General features: G+C 34.7%; 5 protein-coding genes across 5 annotated transcripts; 3 read left to right on the forward strand and 2 right to left on the reverse strand.

Moving 5' to 3' along the window:
• Window positions 1–1,708: 1,708 nt before the first annotated feature.
• LOC141659396 (formate--tetrahydrofolate ligase) lies at window positions 1,709–7,280 on the forward strand. Its single transcript, XM_074466248.1, has 6 exons — window positions 1,709–1,814; window positions 1,944–2,132; window positions 3,393–3,542; window positions 3,881–5,056; window positions 6,153–6,299; window positions 6,794–7,280. Exons 1-6 carry the CDS (start codon window positions 1,740–1,742, stop codon window positions 7,067–7,069), a joined length of 2,013 nt encoding a protein of 670 aa, XP_074322349.1. The 5' UTR covers window positions 1,709–1,739; the 3' UTR covers window positions 7,070–7,280.
• A 716-nt stretch (window positions 7,281–7,996) lies between these two features.
• Window positions 7,997–10,578, forward strand: LOC141662123 (protein trichome birefringence-like 1). The gene is made up of 5 exons (XM_074469172.1): window positions 7,997–8,687; window positions 9,107–9,299; window positions 9,425–9,618; window positions 9,821–9,979; window positions 10,077–10,578. Exons 1-5 carry the CDS (start codon window positions 8,050–8,052, stop codon window positions 10,450–10,452), a joined length of 1,560 nt encoding a protein of 519 aa, XP_074325273.1. The 5' UTR covers window positions 7,997–8,049; the 3' UTR covers window positions 10,453–10,578.
• Window positions 10,579–11,389: 811 nt separating this feature from the next.
• LOC141659398 (putative plastid-lipid-associated protein 12, chloroplastic) lies at window positions 11,390–14,846 on the forward strand. The gene is made up of 11 exons (XM_074466250.1): window positions 11,390–11,736; window positions 12,603–12,656; window positions 12,762–12,836; window positions 12,922–13,041; window positions 13,172–13,363; window positions 13,505–13,588; window positions 13,706–13,798; window positions 13,907–13,960; window positions 14,058–14,137; window positions 14,288–14,395; window positions 14,493–14,846. Exons 1-11 carry the CDS (start codon window positions 11,434–11,436, stop codon window positions 14,578–14,580), a joined length of 1,251 nt encoding a protein of 416 aa, XP_074322351.1. The 5' UTR covers window positions 11,390–11,433; the 3' UTR covers window positions 14,581–14,846.
• Window positions 14,847–15,267: 421 nt separating this feature from the next.
• On the reverse strand, window positions 15,268–17,481 carry LOC141659397 (small ribosomal subunit protein mS80 (rPPR6)). Its single transcript, XM_074466249.1, has one exon. The coding sequence runs from the start codon at window positions 17,275–17,277 to the stop codon at window positions 15,505–15,507; it is 1,773 nt and encodes a 590-aa protein (XP_074322350.1). The 5' UTR covers window positions 17,278–17,481; the 3' UTR covers window positions 15,268–15,504.
• Window positions 17,482–18,230: 749 nt separating this feature from the next.
• Window positions 18,231–18,647, reverse strand: LOC141661236 (secreted RxLR effector protein 161-like). Its single transcript, XM_074468221.1, has one exon. It carries the CDS (start codon window positions 18,645–18,647, stop codon window positions 18,231–18,233), a length of 417 nt encoding a protein of 138 aa, XP_074324322.1.
• Window positions 18,648–20,872: the final 2,225 nt, after the last annotated feature.

A 20,872-nucleotide genomic window follows, 5' to 3' on the forward strand; every position in this document is an offset into this window, starting at 1 on the left:
CTTTTTTCCGGATCGGATCGGATTTCGGACTTCATATTTTTTAAAAATCTCTATTAATAACATATATATACTCTCTATGCTTTTTATTTGTCGTTTTGACTTTTAAATCGGGTTGTTAGAAATCTGATTTTTAAATTTTTATTTTTCTTAATTAAAATATAAGTTGTCTGTCTATTTATATTTACAAATTTTTTTACAAATAATATTTATTTTTAAATTAAATCAAACAATCTATAAAACTCATCAACTGTAACTTAAAATTGATTCTGTTGATTCCACCGTTGTTTAGATTCCATCTGAGAATAAATTAATGGATAAGAAAATACTTTTGCCGACTTGAAGATGAATCACGTTCTTCCTAAATAAACAATGGATTAATTGTTATTTTACCATTTTTGTAATATAATAATTTGGTATCTGTGTACCGAACATTTGACCCCAGATCAACATTTTTGAGTATACACTATAAGCCTCACGCTTTTTTAGAATAAGATAATAATACCCTTTTACTTGTCGCTTTGCCTTTTTTAGTGTTTTGATTGATTAAGTTTAAAAAAATGATAAAAATAACTAATTATTTAATAAAAATAATTATTTAAAAAAATTTAATTTTAATTGATTGAATATTTCACGATCAGTTAAGTATGCCAATTTATATGACATGTTCTAGTAGTAGTTGGTTTTTCACGGTCGGTTGAGTTTATATAACATGCTCCCCTATTAGGTTTTTCACGGTCAGTTGTAAAGTCAATACTTCACTGTAAGTTTGATATCTAATCGGTTAAAGTTGACCGGTTTTTTGAAAATTGCTCATTTTTTTTAATTATAAAAAATAGGCTAAACTTGTCATTTGCCCTGAAGTTTTGGTTAAAGATTATATATTTTTCTCGAATTTTTTAGAAAACTGGATATTATATATAAAATTAAATTAAATATATTTTTTAATAATATAATTTTTTTATTTTGTTCGATTAAAGAATATTAATAAATTTAAATTAAATTAAATGGATAAAAGTTAAATGTGATTATTAAGAAGGGAGTTAGGAGTAAATATATTGATTTTGAAATTTAATAAACATGTATAATAAACGGAAAAACAACTTAGGGACCGGATATTCTAATTTATACAAATGGAAGTTACTCTAACTAAATCTTCATTAATCCATTTGATCATTTGTGGCGAGTTTAAGAATTGTTCTTCGTAAGTACATAAATTTAACCTTTTTGCGGAAAAACAATAATATTTCAAAAAGTAAATATTGAAAAATTCCGAAGCACTTCGTTAAAATCACTTCGTTTTTACCATTTTAATTGTTTTTAATTTTTATGGCCCGTTAAAAAAATCATGATTACATATATTTGTTATTTTTTAATATTTCTAGAATCTAAGCTTTAATTTAATATAAAATTTATATTTGTTTATCAAATATAAATAATATTTTTTATCGTCTTAAAATAACAAAAATATTATTTAAAAATAGAATTAAACAAAAATAAATACAAAAATAAAGTGATCCAAATTCAATATATTTAGAAATGCTGAGTTGTCAAGATTTAAATGTGTTGTCATTCTACCCAAATTCCACGTATATTAATATAAATCACACAAATAAAAGAATACCACGTACCAAAAACATTTTTGAAACTTTTGAGTTTTGAGTATATAGGATTTGCTCTTTACATTTTACCACTTTACCAATATTAAACCTCAAATAATATTCCCAGAAAAAGAAATAAAAATGCACACAATAATGAGTAAATCAATGGTGGTGCCTCACATCACAGTCACCATAGATAAGATTCCTCACTTCAAGGTCTCTATTATTATTATAATGTCTCTGTCTCAACAACTCTTAACTTTATTTTTGTAACATTATTTATTTTCATTGGCTCTTTCTTCTAATATTATCAAGATTATTATTATTGGATTGTGTGTTTTTTAGTGGAGGGAGAGAGTGAAGACTAAAGATTCAATTGGGTTGAAGAAGATGAGGAAATTAGAGGTTGTTTCCCCAGTGCCTGCAGATATAGATATTGCTAACTCTGTTGAGCCTCTCCATGTTTCTGAGATTGCTAAGCAGCTTAATCTCAGTCCTGACCATTATGATCTTTATGGCAAATATAAAGCTAAGGTACTTTGTTTTTTTTTGTGTTTTTTTTTGGGTTGTGAAGAAACAGTTTTTTGAGGGGTTTTTGGCATCTGGGTCATCATGATTTTTGCTCACACACACAAAAGATACAATTTTTATAGTGTTTTTGTGGTTTTGGTCAAATGGGTCATCAAGATTTTTACTCACACACACAAAAGAAGCAATTTTTATGGTGTTTTTGTGTTTTTTGTCAACTGGCTTATCAAGATTTGGATATTTGGAGTGATATAGGTGATCTTGATGGTTAAATGTGTGTTGTATATATGCATATGACATGGTATACATACAAAAGAAACAATTTTGTGAGTGTTTTTGTGTTTTGTGTCAGATGGGTGATCTTCAAGAATTGGATATTTGGAGTGATAGATTAAGTGATCTTTATGCTTAAATGTGTTTAAATATATGCATATGACATGTTATAGATAGAAAGAAACACTTTTGTGAGTGTATTTGTGTTTGTGTCAGATGGGTGATCAAGATTTGGATATTTGGAGTGATAGATTTGGTGATCTTTATGGTTAATGTGTGTAATGTAAGTAAATGCATATGACATGGTAAACATACAAAAGAAACATTTCTGTGAGTGTTTTTGTGTTTTGTCAGATGGGTCATCAAGATTTGGATATTGGGTTGAAAGATTGGATTTTTATGCTATAATGTGTTCATGTACCTGCACATGACTTTTTTTATATACAGAGAGACATAATAAATGTAAAAGATTCATTAAGTGAACAAATAATTTGTAGTTTATGATTCTTAAATGCAACATTTACAGAAGTACATATAAAATTCACACACCTGAAAGAAACATTTTTTTGAATGTGTTTGTGTTTTGTGTGAACTGGGTAATCAGGATTTGGGTAGGAATGATAGATTAAGTTATTTTTTGCTAAAATGTCTACATGAACATGCATATGACTTGTTTTTATACCCACTGACACACACAGAATGCACACATGGTGCGGTAATAAATATAGAACTAAATGAATAAAAATAGATGTAGTTTATTGTTTTGCAAATACAAGATTTACTAAAGTACATATGAGATTCAAAGTACAAATATTGAATGTATGAAATAAAACTCATTGAATCAATATGCATGACTCGCTGTTTGTAGTGTTTGCAGGCTAAAGCTGTTTGTGAAATACAAGCCTACCTGATATATTTATATGTGTGTGTGTGTTAGCATTATGTGCTATTTGCAGTTAAAATGTGTGGTATATTTTGTATGTATGATTATAGGTGTTGTTGCCTGTGATTGATGAACTTCAAGGAAGGGAAGACGGGTATTATGTGGTGGTTGGAGGAATCACTCCAACCCCGCTTGGAGAAGGGAAGTCAACTACCACTGTTGGTCTTTGTCAAGCCTTGGGAGCTTTTCTTGATAAAAAGGTAATTCAATTTATGTTCCTTTCACCTGTACAAACGCATACAGCCATTATCTTTTCGATTACTTATCTTTTCTTCTTCCACCTGACTTATTCCCCTAGTCCAGTTACTACGCCATACAAATCCATCAGAAGAGTCTTAGATTGAGAGATGAATTCTCCTTTGTTTAATGCATATGGCTTTCTAATTTTTTTTGGTAATTATGACCAAGAACTACAATTCTTTCTAGGCTTGCTAAACTTTTTACCAAGTAACTGATGAAGTCTGTGCTATTCTTGTTATAATAATTTCATAGTCTCAGATGCAGCTCTTATGACATGATTTGCCTTCATTTCTTATAGGTTGTTACTTGTCTTCGACAACCATCACAAGGACCAACATTTGGAATAAAGGGAGGTGCAGCAGGTGGTGGATATAGTCAAGTTATTCCAATGGATGAGTTCAATCTTCACTTGACAGGAGATATTCATGCGATAACAGCTGCAAACAACCTTTTGGCTGCCGCCATTGATACACGAATGTTCCATGAATCAACACAAAGTGACAAAGCCCTCTTTAACCGTTTGTGTCCGGCTGACAAAGAAGGTAAACGGAAATTTAGTGACATCATGTTCAGGCGTTTAAAAAAGCTTGGTATCACCAGCACCAAACCTGAAGATCTTACCCCAGAAGAAGTTACCAAGTTTGCCAGGCTTGATTTAGACCCTGCTTCAATAACATGGAGACGAGTTATGGATGTCAATGACCGATTTTTAAGAAAAATTTCTGTTGGTCAGGGCCCCGATGAGAAAGGCATGGTGAGAGAAACAGCATTTGATATATCAGTTGCTAGTGAGATAATGGCAGTATTAGCCCTCACTACCTCTTTAGCTGATATGAGAGAGAGGCTTGGTAAAATGGTTGTTGGAAACAGCAAGGCTGGTGACCCTGTTACTGCTGATGATCTTGGCCTTGGTGGCGCTTTGACTGTTTTAATGAAAGATGCTATCAATCCTACTTTAATGCAGACTCTTGAAGGAACCCCCGTTTTCGTTCACGCAGGTCCTTTTGCAAATATTGCTCATGGAAATTCCTCTATTATAGCTGATAAGATTGCACTTAAACTGGTGGGACCAGGTGGGTTTGTCATCACTGAAGCAGGATTTGGTTCTGATATTGGAACTGAGAAGTTTATGAATATAAAATGTCGCTATAGTGGGTTAAAACCTCAGTGTGCTATCATTGTGGCAACTATAAGGGCACTCAAAATGCATGGTGGAGGGCCGCAAGTTGTGGCTGGGAGGCCTCTTGACCATGCCTACATCACTGAGAATGTGGCTCTTGTTGAGGCTGGCTGTGTTAATCTAGCAAGGCATATATCTAATACAAAGGCATATGGTGTGAATGTTGTCGTAGCTATAAATATGTTCTCAACTGACTCCGAGGCTGAAATAAATGCTGTTAGGTCTGCATCATTAGCAGCAGGAGCATTTGATGCCATTCTCTGCACTCATCATGCCCATGGTGGAAAAGGAGCGGTTAGTACCATACTCTTATTATTTCAGTCCAAAATTAAATGTTTACTTTATAATTTTTAAAAGTCTGTATGAATTACATACGACGAGCCTTTAAAACCTCCTAGATCAATATTGTTCTATTACCTTTAAACAAACAAATTAGTAAAAAAAGATTATGTAAAAAAAGATTAATAGATTTTAATATTGTTTGTCCGTATTAAGAAAATTTCAAATATGTTAGTATGTAGGATGTGCTTTTGAGGTTCTTATGGTTATTGTTTGAACTTGTTTTTTTTCCTTTATGTCAATTTGCTGGAACCTGCAAAAATTGTTGAAAATTGAAAGGGATAGTTATAATTCTTCTAAATTTTACATATCAGTTAACCAGCTTATCTACAATGTGAAATGTTCAGTAGCTTTTTTCCTTCGTTATACTTGGCAGAAGTTGATATAATATTAGGCACTTGAAAGCAAGGCATTAATTTATACATGTGATGACTTTCTCTCTTTTTTTTTTATCTGCATTCCATGTCCATGATAAGTTCCAGAATTCTTCTGTTTATCGCATAATGTTGTCATGGTCTGTTTATTGGAGTTTCTTCTTTTGTTGGGTATACTCAGTGTTGTGACACTTCTGTATAAGTCTAATGTCCAATGTATTTCTATATTCCCTCATTCTGACTTGTGACCCATTTTGACTTCTCAACAAGTCACTCTCACTTAAAAGCTAATGTTGGTAACATAATCTTTTGGTCCAATTTTGAAGATTGTATACTAATAATCTATTCCGGGATTCACATTTACATGTTGATAATGAATTAAGAAATGAGGTTACTTATATTTCAATCTCTATTTGGGAAGGAAAGTACGTTTCTATTGCTTTCTTGGAAGTGAAATCCAGTGATTGTAGAATTGTAGTTCTTGTATAATTTTTTTCAGCTAGTTGTATTTAATTTTGATCGGTAATTAAAATCAATTGAATTATTGCAATCTTGCAGTTGTGTGCATGTCCTCGATTGACGATTATGTATCTTCTTGGAAAATTTAATGTCCTACTGCAAACAACCTTTCACCCACCCAACAGCTTTATAACTTGGTCTGATTTTGTGATCTGCAGGTAGACCTAGGTATTGCAGTTCAAAAGGCCTGTGAAAATGTGACACAACCCCTAAAATTCTTGTATCCTCTAGATATCAGCATCAAAGAGAAAATAGAAGCAATTGCACGGTCTTATGGTGCTAGTGGTGTTGATTACTCTGAACAGGTAAGCGTTCTAGCTGGTTGCACATTTAGTTTCCCTCATTTGTTTCTATTATGTCCATAAGCGTAAGGTAAATTTAAGTACAACAAGTTTTAACGAATAGACACACAAATTCGATCCCTTTTTGGTGACAGTTGAGCGAGAAATAAACGGCAAAATAAAAACTGATTTTATCGCTTCCCTACCAATTAATTGTAGGTAAATAAAATTTAATACTACCTTCACCTATTTCTGAATATATAATTATATAACTCGAAGTCATTTGTTTCCTTTCATCAGAACGACTGGCATTGAATTGATTGTTTATGATCATTATTCTGGTACTAATTATATTTGCAACTAATATTCCATCTTCAAAGTCAATTAGGAAGGCAATATATATGTACGTGACATCCTGTTCAAGCATATCATCCTCTGGCTATTTGTGACACATCTTATAGCACCAATAGCACTGAAATAATCTGTCTGGCTTAATTATTAATCTTTTGCTGGAATAGGCTGAGAAGCAGATTGAGATGTACACCAAGCAAGGATTTTCTGGTTTGCCAATCTGCATGGCGAAAACCCAATATTCATTTTCAGACAATGCATCAGCAAAGGGTGCTCCATCTGGGTTTGTCTTGCCAATTCGAGATGTAAGGGGAAGCATTGGTGCTGGGTTTATTTATCCATTAGTTGGCACTATGAGTACAATGCCGGGACTTCCTACAAGGCCGTGCTTCTATGACATTGATCTCGACACAGCCACAGGAAGAGTTATTGGTCTTTCATAAGAACCTTCCAGGGGGTATAGCATCTGAAAGGATGGGATTGATTTGATACTCCTTTCTCACTCGCAACTTGTTGAGAAATTTGTACAATTTCCTTTCTTCTATATTGTCTTATCGTATTTTGAGAATAATGCTGATCCAAGATCGAATGCAAGTACTGAAAAATAATAAGCAATTTGATTTTTGTTCAATATTAGTTGAAGATTTTTCTCCAGATTCTACTTTGATCCTACTGTTATCTTCTTTTGCTATAACTTTTAAAACCTTGGTCCTCAGCATCACAGCATGTCAATCTTTGAGTTTTGATGCCCATACAAAAATTGCTGGAATTTTTACAAGATTGGAGCAAGTTAATAATAGCATCTATTGACAGACAGCTGGTTGCTAACAAGCAGCCTTTCTGTGTTTTTTCACGGCTAGGTGAAATTCTAAAAAAAATAAAATTAAGCACGTATAGAGTGACGTTTAATAGTATTTATCATTTTATCTTATTCGAGAAGCTAGTTCTTCATTTTTACATCAAATTCCCACAAAAATATGCAGTTTTCTTCATATGCATTGTTCTGTTCCAACATTAAATTGCCTATGAATATCATCATCTCTTCAACACTACTCTGAGCATGGATGGGTTCAAATGTTTGTATATAACTTTAATAAATCACCATTAAAAAAAACAATAAAAAGAGATATATGAAGCAAACTCATGAAACAAATATTTGCTTCACTAGTCACTACCAATAGCATAATAAAGAAAAAGAAACTACAAATTCATACTTACTGAAGCAAAAATGATATCCTATTTTTCAATTTTCCCTAAAATTAAAATAATATAATTTTAATAAACGAGGGTATAATTGAAAAAAAAATCATTCACTATATATAAATAAAAAAGATTTTTAATCCTCCATGCATGTAGATATGCACTAAACAGTAAGTTTGTTCTTGACATCTAAATCCAGAACAACAAACTCTTCTACACAACAATGTCAGATTCTCCAACAACACCAAGAACAAGATCAGTCTTTTCCTTAGAAAGATCAAACAACAACAATAATCATCTTTCAAACATTTTCGCAACTCGTAGATCGACAACATTTGCATGCACCCTCACCATTTTCTTCATCCTGTCAACAGTCTTCTTTGTCCTCAGTCATCTCTCATACGACAGATCTCCAGCTTTTGTTACATACATTATCGAAAACCATTCTCATTTCTCTTCCTTCTTCTCCAATCTCTTCCCTACAACCTCTGCAAATACTGCCAATTTTTATCCTGAAACTAGAGCGGTTTTGCCAGATTCTGTTAATGCAAGTAGTCCTCAGTTTTCACCTGGAACAGATGGTTTTTCGAGGAAAATTAACGAGTCGGCTTCAGATTTTTATAAGAGACAGGGGATTAGTGGTTTGAAAAGTATGGTTAATTCATCAGCTGGAGAGCTTGAAAGTCTGATTAATTGTGATCTTTTTGATGGGGATTGGGTGGAGGATCATGATCATCTTCCTATGTATCAACCTGGTTCATGTCCTTTTATCGATGAATCGTTCAATTGTTTTCTTAATAAAAGGCCTGATAATGGTTATGAAAGATATAGATGGCAACCTAGGCATTGTAATATTCCCAGGTATGCAGTACATTTTATATAATTGTGTTTCAGCTTAGCAGTCAATATAAAATTTGTTTTATAACTCCTAAATTTCGGTTAAAAATTAGTAAAAATTTAATTTTAAGCTCCGGCTAACATCTAAAATTTAGGTATAAAGACTTAAAATTTACAGTAGTCTCTGGTAGTATTAATCTATAGAATGTTTACTTATGTTGCTAAACATGCATGTGTGAAAAGGACTCTAGATTTTTGAATTTATGCATGGGAAAATGAGATCTGCAGTCTCATTCTAGTGGTAGGTATGCAAGTTTATCTTTGAATAGAAAGTCTTTTTAGTTTGGCCTACATATAGTTTGTACATGTGAGATTTTGAGCATTGTTGAGAGCCAGATGTTTGGCCTCCATGTAAATTTTATGCGCCTCGCTTTAAAGTGCAGGTGGAATGGCAGACACATGTTGGAGTTATTGAGGGGAAAGAGAATGGTGTATGTTGGTGATTCACTGAATAGGAATATGTGGGAGTCAATGGTATGTATGCTTAGAAATTCAGTAGTGAATAGGAGCAATGTCTATGAAGCCTCTGGTAAAGTCGAGTTTAAAACAAAGGGTTCATACTCTTTTCTTTTCACAGTAAGTTCCTCATACTTGATGATACTTGATATGATTTGTGTTCATTGCCCTTAGTATACTTAAAGAGTTCTGTATTTGCTCATATTTCTTGGTCTGTCAGTTGAATTTTCTCTATGTATTGGTAGAACTATAATTTCTCGGTGGAGTTCTTTAGAAGTACATTTCTGGTTCAAGAATGGGAGATGCCAGATGGAAATGGATCGTACAAAGAAACCCTTCGGATTGATCTTATTGAGAATTCATCAAACAGATATCAGAATGCAGATGTTCTTGTCTTCAACACTGGACATTGGTGGACTCATGCAAAAACATCGTCCGGGTAATTAGCTATCTCCCACTCTTCTCTTTTGATACATGTCAACTACTTAGCTCCTGAGACTAGGCTAAAACAAACTAGAGTTTTCACCAAATTAGCCTCTCCACTCTTTGAGAGGAGAATGCGAGATGTATTGTACTAGGTACGTCTCAATTGCTTTACTTGGCAAATGCAGAAGGCCAATGATTTTTTAAAAAATTTGCAGAAAAGGTTATTACCAAGAAGGCAACCACGTCTATGATGAACTGGACGGACTGGAGGCATATCGGAGAGCATTGACAACATGGGCAAGATGGGCTGATTCCAATATAAATTTTACGAAGAGCCTTCTGTTCTTCAGAAGCTATTCTCCCTCCCACTTTAGGTGAACTAAGTCTATATCACACTTTCTTTAACTAAAATCATTAGGCTTTCAGTTCACTGATTCACAGATTGTGTCTTAATTATGTGTCTGATCACAGAGGTGGACAGTGGAATTCTGGAGGGCAATGTGACAACGAGACTGAACCAATTAAAAACGAGAAATACATCAACATAAAAGATTTCTTCCCATATCTAGAAACGCTGGAGAAAGTGTTAAAGAAAATGAGAGTGCCACTCTTCTACTTAAACATAACAAGAATGACTGATTTTCGGAAAGATGCACATCCATCTATTTTCACAAAGAGAAACTTAACAGAAGAGGAAAGACGATCTCCGGAGAGGTTCCAGGACTGCACTCACTGGTGCCTGCCTGGTGTTCCTGATACCTGGAACGAAATTGTGTATGCTCAGATGTTGAGAAAGTACTATCTGGAACAGAAAGGTAAGCAGAAGGGGAGGCCTAAACAAGGATAGGTGACTTGAAAATTAGTACATGATGTTGTTTAAGTAGAGCATTAGAGGAATGGTAAGTTTGGAATACTAGTTGCATTAGGAAGTTCATTCTTGTGCTTAACTTTGAGGGAGGGATATAAGGTAACATAGTTGTATCTGACATTACTGATGAGGATAATTTGTGATTATTAAAGTCTATAGGTTGTTTTTTTTTAAATTTATCTGCCACATTGTTCCAGAACAGTTGGATATAATGAAGCATTTGAACACGAAAAGTTTTGATCTGCAAAAAAAACTTCAATCTGGGCCATTAAAATATAAATCCGACGCCTCATAAACAATCTATGCATCAGTGACCAACACCCTACTATCAAATGCATGAGAAATTAATTTTCCTTTATATTTTTTAAAATGCACCATTATTTGTTTAGCTCGATAATTTGAAATCAAATTATTTTTTTAAAAAATGCAGGATTTAAATTATTAAAAAAAATATTTATGTGATAAGGATGAGCATTTCTCTAAATTGTGATAATCTGGACTGTTTAAATTGAAAATTTATTAAAAAAAGGACCCAGATCCAAATAAAAATAAAACAGGTTACTAATTTTTTTAGGAACCGATTTGATATCCTGAAAATTATGTCAATTGAAATAACGGAAAAAAGAGTACGGTTGGATATTTGTAGGGTTTAAGAGTTTATCATCTATCGTTCTAGATCCTGAGTTCGATCCTTTCAACCCCGAGAATTTATGAGAACAGATGGGGAGGCTACAAGCCATATTTGTTTATAAAAAAAATAACGGAAAAAGACGTCCTAGTTGGGGAGTTACAAAAAAATGAAGATAGAAGGTAGGACCCAACAGAAGCTGAGGTGTAAGGACGTATAACCATCCACGTGTCACAAAAAAAATCAGAATCTCTCCCAATATCTCTCCCAGTACATGTACATGTTAAGTTGAGGCTGCCATTCATTTAACCTGCCAACACAACACAACACTAATGGCTGCTGCTGCTGCTGCTGCTGCTGGTGTTACAGCTGCATGTGAGCTTACAAATGTAGTAGGGTTCGGGTCAAGACCAGTATCTACTGCATTTAGTTGTTTTACAACAACATCATTTAGAAATAATAACAAGAAGAATAAGAAGAAGATATGTTATAAGTCTGTTTCGTGTTCATTAGTTAACAGTCAGCAGCAGCAGAGTTGGGATCAAGTGTCGTTCAGCGAAGACGAAAATTTGTTGATTGAAGCTCTTATCGGTATTCAAGGCCGTGGCCGTTCTGCTTCTCCCCAACAATTACAAGTATGATTGTGTCTGTAAGTTATAAGTATTGAATTTTTAAGCTAATGACCAAAAAATATCGAGACCTTACAATTATGACAGTCTTATCGATTAGATTGAAAGTATTTGTGTGCTTGACAAGTTAATAGCTATTCATTTGTCTATTTGATAAGTTAATAGCTAATGGTTATCAAAATTGTTAGCTCGTTTGGACTGACCTGTGGTTAGTTGTTAAGTTTGGTATGCATTCGGTTGTGAGCTTGTATTGTACAGGTTAACTACATCAAGTTGTAATGTCAAATCTCACTAAATATCATGTTATTCAACTAAATCCAAATCCAATCGTAACATATATGATTATTAGGAGAATTGTGGGATAGGTTTTTTACTATATTAGTTCCCTATACAACAATTTTGTAATTTTTGTTACTATTGTTTAATTGTCTCTATATAATCATCTATTCTATTGTTCAATTAACTATTATAATAGAATTTACCAAAAAAATAACTTTTTATGAAAATATTTGCAAAAATAAGGACGCGAGTTGCATATGTGGTTGCATATGAGGTCGAAACGGTTGCATATGTGTTTGCATATGAGGTTGATCCGTATTTTTACAAATATTTTCTGCAACTTGGGTATTTATGCAAAAATCCCTTGATTTTTTTGGCTCAAATCCACTGTTTGAATTGAAATCCTGGTTACGATAAGTGTTTGGAAATGGATGAAACGTCACAGTAAAATTGATCATCTTATTCTGGTTTTAGAATGATCATCATGATTACGATAGAACTCCCTGTGACAGATAATATGAGTTCCTAACTGACATTTAGCGAGACTGATTTCTGATGAAGATTGTGTCTACATATTGATGTGCATTGTGCAGGAAGTTGAACGCGCAGTGCAAGTTTTAGAAGCTTCTCAAAGCATCAGTGATCCGGTGGCTATTTTTTTCACAAATTTTTACTTAGTTTAGAAACTGAACAATAACGAACAATAAGTATAAGTGGAACAGAAATTTAAATGTTCAATTTTATATTTCCAGACAAGTTCTAGTTTGATTGAGGGGCGCTGGCAGTTAATGTTTACAACAAGACCAGGAACAGCCTCTCCAATTCAGGTACTATGTCATCCTTTAGGTATTATTTCAATTTGGTTTTGCAACTTTGCTAGATGGTTAATCTATGTTATTGCCACATCTTCAGAGAACTTTTGTGGGGGTTGATTTCTTCAAAGTTTTCCAAGAGGTGTATCTTCAAACAGACGATCAACGTGTCTCCAACATTGTAAAGTTCTCTGATGCAATTGGCGAGCTGAAAGTAGAGGTATGACTTCTTGATCTATAGTTGTTGGTACAAAATTTATACAGGAGGTATCAAAGGTCCATGTTATGAACTGTTAACTCAATTTGTGGAATCTGGGTGATAAATTTAACAACTGATGTTGTAAATGCAGGCTGCAGCATCAGTCAAAGATGGAAAGCGCATCCTTTTTCAGTTTGATAAAGCAGCCTTTTCTTTCAAGTTCCTACCTTTCAAGGTTCCGTATCCTGTACCTTTTAAACTTCTAGGAGATGAAGCCAAGGGTTGGTTAGACACAACTTACCTTTCAAATTCTGGAAATCTCCGAATATCAAAAGGAAACAAGGTAAATATGCAACTATTTGGCACCTCTGCCTTATCTGCTCTTTTAAGTTTCCGCTCTCAGAAGTAGAACATTACACTCATATTCTCTTCTAGTATGTACCTGCTAAGGATTAAGGACCCCAGATATGTTGGTATAGTGCAGGGCACCACATTTGTGCTACAAAAGACCAGTGAACCCAGGCAAAGACTGCTTTCGGCTATTTCTACAGACACAAAAGTCAGGAAGGTAAATTCCTATCCTTTGAATACCTTCCATCTGCATTACATCCAAAATTGTCTACAATTGACTGGAATATTTATGCTATAGCTTTCTTTTACGGACTAATACATGATTATTTCACAGGAAATCGATGACTTTCTTGCTATGAATCGAAATGCAGCTAAAGGTGAACACCAGCTCCTCGAGGGTGAATGGAACATGATATGGAGCTCACAGGTGAGTTTGAGTCTTAAATACTATTGAACAAGGTATAAAAATGAAATGGATAACTTCCATAGCATAGTGGAATAATCTGTTGAACAAGACATGGCCTCTGTGTTTCAGATGGAGACAGATAGTTGGATAGAGAATGCTGCTAATGGTCTAATGGGAGCACAGGTTCCGTCGAACTCATGATATTAAAACATTACAAAATAAGTTTCTTGGTTGAAGAAGCTCTTCTAAGCTGATCTTTATGTTTTGTTGACTACCTTAGATTGTCAAGGGAAACGGAGAACTAAAGTTTCTGGTTGATATTGTGCTTGGCCTCAAATTCTCCATGACCGGAACATATTTGTAAGTCCACTAGTTCACTGGTTTAAATTTGAAGTAGATGCTATCTTTACCACCAAGATGTTGAATGCTTCCTCATAACGAAAAGCTTCAAATGTAACTCCTAGTTAAAAATTGATAACACCAGATCTTTTGTCCATCGAGTTGTTTCAGGAAATCAGGCACCAACCTATACGAGGTGACAATGGACGATGCAGCAATTCTAGCTGGCCAATATGGACTTCCGGTAGAAATAGAAAGCAGATTCAATCTCGAGTTGCTGTATGTGCTTCCACCTTACTCCCTCCGATAACTTAGATTCATCTCACGAGTTCACTACTTTGATTGACAAACTTTTAAATTAATTCTCATTTTCCAGATATGCTGATAACAAGTTGAGGATCACGAAAGGATACAAAAATACTATCTTTGTCCATGTACGCGTAGAAGGAGCAAACAAGAAGTAAAAGATTCTGGATTCAATTTATAAGCGTAAATTATTTATCATTTAGCTTGTAAATTGTAGAAAGGAGGGCAACTTATCAGGCAGTAAAAGTTTGTATAACTTATGTTTCAGTCCTGGACATGCAAGCCTAAGCTGCGAATTGAATCAAATGTAAGTGAAAAGAAGTCTTCAAATGCAGTTTATGCTTTGGCAGGTTTCTGTATGTAATGTAACTGAGGGTTTATATGATCAACAAATGGCTAGAAATAAGGACTTCAGTTACTTTGATATATGAACAACTCATTGATATTATCTTTATCAAACAAGATAGACACCAATCTGTATTAGTTGCAGATATTGCATTGACAGGAAAGTGTATTGTAGAGCTGTATTTGGTGAAAAATAATCAAAATGCTGCTTTAGTAGAGAACTCAAATGAGAGAGTGGATGACCTGTTTGCTTTGGTGAAGAATTCGAATGGAAAGGGAGGGAGTTTTTATAGTTGCAAAATATGCATTGTTGTGGAAAAATTGGATGTTCGCCGTGATGTAGAATCATAGATTCTGTGGCTGAACATGCTGCAAGACGTAAGAAGTGACAAGAACAATACGCTTCATATTACTCACAGAAATAGTCTACGAATTCTTTACAAGATTCAGCTACATTGACACAAAATTGCGGTTTTGGTGAAAATGAGACACAAATGAACTCCAGGTAACTTGTCTCAAGTCGCTTCATATTAATTTCCATTGTTTTATTCTAGGAGAAAACATCTAAAAAATTAAGACAGAGTTAAAACACAAATTCCATTTCTATTCATTCAAATTCTTCCAAAAACATGTGCAAGATTGTGCAAAATACCTGCGATACTTCCTTCTTTATCTAATACAGAACAGAACCAAATGGGGGGCGATAATAAGGCTACAACCATTTGGCTAAATCAACTTCAGGATACTTCAGCTATTATTTCGCCAGCGGCTGCGCTTTCTACTTCCTCTTCCTTGAGTTCCTTGACTGCCCGTATGAGTCCCGCCGTGATCCCATTAAGATGCAAGCCATTGTTTTCCATCTCCTCGTGCAGCTTCTCTGCAGTTTCCCAATCCAAAGCTTTCAAACAAAGTGATTGGATCAGTTTATTGTACTCATCTGCATTAGGACGTACTCCGTATTGCTTCATCTCACTTAACAATCCCAAGGCTTCATCAAATCTTTCTAACTTACAATACCCTCTGATGAGTGTATGGTAAGTCACTGGGGTCAGTTTGGTGTGCTTTGTTTTGGCTTCAGCCAATACTTTACGAGCCTCTTCCATTTCACCACCCTTTGAATAACCGCTTATGATCACACTGTAAGTGTACACATCAGGTTTCAGACCCCTACTTTCCATGACTTTCATTATCTTTGTTGCTTCCTTCATCTCTCCAGCCTTGGAAAGGCTATTAATAATCAAATTAAATACAGCGTTTCCGGGAGGAGGACCTGATTCAATCATGTCAAATAACAGAACTTTTGCCTTATCAGTGTCCTTTATTCGGCACAGCCCCTGAACGACTCTTGAAAACAGCTTGATTGCACTTTTCCTTTCTTCGTTAGCGACTTCGCCCAACATTTCTAAAGCCAGGGGGACATTCACATCCTCACGACAAAGTGAGCTGATCAAAAGGTTAACTGAGGACCGAGGTGGGATTTTATCTTGCTTCTTTGCAAACAAGTACAGAGCATGTGCATCTTTTGCTTTTTTACCTTTACACAGACCAGTAATAATAACACCAACTTTCTCGGAATCTGGCAACTTCCCTGCACTCACCATCATCTCACAAACAGAAACAGCCCAATCAAAGATCGATCTCCTACAAAGAGCCTCAACCGTAAAAAAGAAAGACTCTTCATTCGGAACACAGTTAAATTCCTCAAACTTGTTAAACACTTCATAACAAGCCTTTCCTTTACCCAACACCGAGAGCAGTGATAACAAACCATTAAGAATCTCCGTAGTCAACAAGCCATCCTCACCCACCTCCTTGAAAAAATCCCACAAAGCATATGCACTACTCCTCTTACATTCAACACCAACAATCCGAACAAGCGCTTCCACCGACGCACTGGTCACAGCAAGCTTCTCCTTCTCCAAAACCAGTTTAACAAACCCAATCAATTTTTCACCCGAAATAAGTGGGGTTTCAATCACCCTAACAACAAACTTCTCCAACAACTCCACACTTATATCATTATCAAGAAATGACCGTAAAGCCCCATAATCGACATTACCACTCTGAAGCAACGCCCCATTATCATCGACATCTCTCTGAAGCAACGACAACACATGCTCCATTTTCTCCAACAAAACCTCTTCACCTACAACACCCACTTCACTATCATCATCACCAACAACATCCCCATTCACATTCTCATCAAACCCCTCTTTTTTCTCCTCAGACATTTCATCAAACACATTGTGTGCATCACCAAAAACATCATTTTCACCAACTTCCACACTACCAAATGTCTCAAATTGGGGCATTTGAGCATCATTGGCAAATGGGGTTGAAGAATCTTGAGAAAAAAATCTAGGGTTTTGAAGAAAATCAAGCTTATGAGCAAGAAAAACCACATTTTTTGGTGTTTTTGAGTGGAGTACCTGAGAGTGAAGAGCAAGATTGAGGGTTACACCAGAGGGTCTTGATCTTCTAGAAATTGCGGCTGCTACAGATCTCCACATTCTCACTTTGTCAAGAGTGTATGTGTATGTATATGTGTGTATATGCGATGTAATACAAAGAAAATGTTGTAGTGCGAAATAGGGGAAGTGAGCGGCAGCAAAATGATAGACTAGCTCTGAAAAGAAAATGGATTTAAAAAGTTGGGGAAATTATAAATAAACACTCGTAAGATACTAACTATATTATAATAATAACTGTATTAAATAAAAAGGGATGGAGAGGTGATAAAGAAGAAAGAAGAATGTAAGGAAAAAAGAGATTGATGCTGGCGTGTTTTTTATTCACAAGTGTATGCCTTTTACGGGTAAGGTAAGTAACAAGATATTAATTGCATGTATATAATTTCAAATGCTAGTTCATAGCCCTACTATTACAAACTGACAATATTGACAATATTGACCATGTGTGACAATCATATTATAACACTCCTCTTTGATTGTCATTATGGATCTTAGATTACTTCATTAAAAACCTTGTCAAAAAAAACCTAGTGGGATAAAAATTTTGAAGAAGAAAAAAGAGTACAATCACCCTTTGGAAAAACTAATCATTCTCTGAAATTTTGCTGTAACAAATCTTTAAGTCGTCGCATTCCAATGTTATGTCGCAACTTCCCAAATATTGAATTCGGTAATGATATCGTGAATAAATCTGCAAGATTGTCGCATGATCGAATTTGTTATATATCAATTTCACCATTCTTTTGAAACTCATGAGTGTAGAAGAATTTAGGTGAAATGTGTTTCGTCATGTCTCCTTTGATATATCCTTCCTTGAGTTGATCAATGCATACAGTGTTGTCCTCAAACATGACGGTAGGACTTCTTGTGATGTTCGGTAATCCAGATAATTCTTGAATATTCTTGATGATAGACCGCAACCAAACAAATTCTCTACTGGCTTCATGAATTGCAATGAGTTCCGAGTGATTTATTGAGGTTGACACTGTAGTTTACTTCGTGGATTTCCAAGAAATGGCTGCACCGTAATATGTAAATACATGTCTAGTTTGTGATTTTCCAAAATGAGGATCTGACAAATATCCAGCATCTGCATATCCGATCAGCTGAGATGTTGAGTTTTTCGGGAAGAATAACCCAAAATCAATTGTTCCACGAAGATAACGAAATATATGCTTGATCCCATTCCAATGTCTGTCCATCGGAGCAAAGCTAAATCTCGCCAATAAATTCACAGCAAATGCAATATCTGGTCTTGTATTATTTGCAAGATACATAAGTGCACCAATTGCTCCATCTTTATCAAGTTCTAAAGATCTAACCACCATTGGAGTAGTCAATGGACGAGATCCATGTAAAATCTGTTCAAAATCTTTTTTGTATATGTGGATTGGTTGAGGAAAATTCATGTTGACAAGTGCTCGACTTGTATTCCGAGACAATATTTTGTCATTCCAAGATCTTTCATTTCAAACTCTCTCTTTAGGTATATGACAGCATCATTAACCTCTGTAGTTGTTCCTACAAGATTTAAATCATCCACATATACAACAATAATCACAAAACTAGATTGTGATTTTTTGATAAAAACACATGGAGAAATTTGGTTACTAATATACCCATTCTTTTGTAAATAACGACTTAGTCTGTTATACCACATGCGACCAGATTATTTCAGTCCATTTTAACCATTCTGGGATTTTTATAAAAAATTCACTATCAAGTGAACCATACAGGTATGCAGTAAAGACATCCATAAGATGTGTTTCCAATTTTTCTTTAGATGTCATACATAATATAAAACAAAAAGTAATTTCATCCATCACTGGCGAGTATGTCTCTTGATAATCAATGTCAGGTCTTTGAGAAAACCCCTGTGCTACAAGTCGAGATTTATATCTCATAATTTCATGCTTTTCATTTCGTTTTCTTATGAATACCCATTTATTTCCAACAGGATTCACACCAATGGGTGTTTGGACAACATGTCAAAATACTTCTCTTTTACGCAATGAATTTAATTCTGTTTGGATTGCGTCTTTCCATTTTAGCCAGTCTTTTCTTCGACGACATTCATCCACACTTTGTGGTTCAGGATCATAAATTATGTCTACATCCAATGTTGCGGAATACACAAATACATCATCGATTATGACTTTACCTCAATCCCATAATTTCATATCATGCACATAATTTATTGAAATTTCATGATTGTTTAATCCCATATCTTCAAGAACTGGAATCTCTTCAGGAGATAATACCACTTCAGGGGTATTTGCTTCTTCTGGAGCACGTGCCACTTCAGGGGCAATTTTATTTATTTTTCTTTTTCGTGGTGCAACATATTTTGCACCGATCGATCTACCACGCTTCAGGTGTGGCTTTGCTTCTGTAACCAATTCTTTTATATCTGATTTTTGAATTGGTATATCTATTCTAGATGGAGTATTTACTACAGGTATATGAGATTTAGTTATATTTCTAAAATCATTAAATGCGTCAGGCATTTGGTATGCGATATTTTGCATATTGATAATTTTTTTAACTTCAAGTTCGCATTGACCGGTACGTGGATCTAAAAAATATAATCCTGATGCATTCTATGTTAGGTCAAGATTAACTTTATATGAATGTTTATCTCCCCCTAAGGGAAAAAACATAGGCTCGTCAAAATGACAATCTGCATATCTTGCGGTAAATAAATCTCCGGTTAGAGGTTTCAGATATCTAATTATAGACATGGAATCAAAACCAACGTAGATACCTACTCTTCTTTGAGTTCCCATCTTCGATCTTTGTGGTGGAGCAATCGGTACATATACAACACTTTCGAAAATTTTGAAGTGAGAAATATTAGGAAATTGACCAAGTACCAGTTGTAGCGGAGAATGTTGGTTGTAGGAAGTTGGTCTAATCTTAATAATATTGGCAGCATAAAGTATTACGTGACCCCAAATAGATGTAAGTAATTTTGCTTTAAACAACAACGGTCTTGCAATAGGTTGGAGTCTTTTGATAAAAGACTCGGCTAACCCATTTTGTGTATGTACATGAGGAACTGGGTGTTCAACTGAGATTTTTACAGACATGCAATAGTCAATAAAGGTTACAGATGTGAATTAACCGGTATTATCTAAACGAATTGACTTAATGCAATGATCTGGGAATTGAGCTCGTAATTTGATTATTTGGGCAAGTAATTTTGCAAAAGCATCATTACGAGTTGAAAGAAGACAAACATGATACCATCTAGTTGAGGCATCGATTAATATCATGAAGTACCTAAATGGGCCAGATGATGGGTGTATAGGTCCACACATGTCGCCTCGGATCCTTTCTAGAAAAGTTGGACTTTCAAGCCGAACTTTAACAGGAGATGGTCGAGTAATCAATTTTCCTAAAGAACATGCTGAACATGGAAGGTCATTGTTGGAAAGAACTTTAAAATCTTTAAGAGGATGACCATTAGAATTCTCTATAATACGAAGCATCATAGAGACGCCAGGATGACCTAATCTTTCATGCCAAAGTGTAAAAGATTTTGGATCTATGAGTTTGTAAGTAATGACATTATGTGACTCGATAATTTTAATTTTTATCATATATAATCCTGAGAAAAGTGAGTGAAACTTTT

Source organism: Apium graveolens, chromosome 5 (genome assembly GCF_009905375.1).
Source record: "Apium graveolens cultivar Ventura chromosome 5, ASM990537v1, whole genome shotgun sequence".
NCBI lineage: Eukaryota > Viridiplantae > Streptophyta > Magnoliopsida > Apiales > Apiaceae > Apium > Apium graveolens.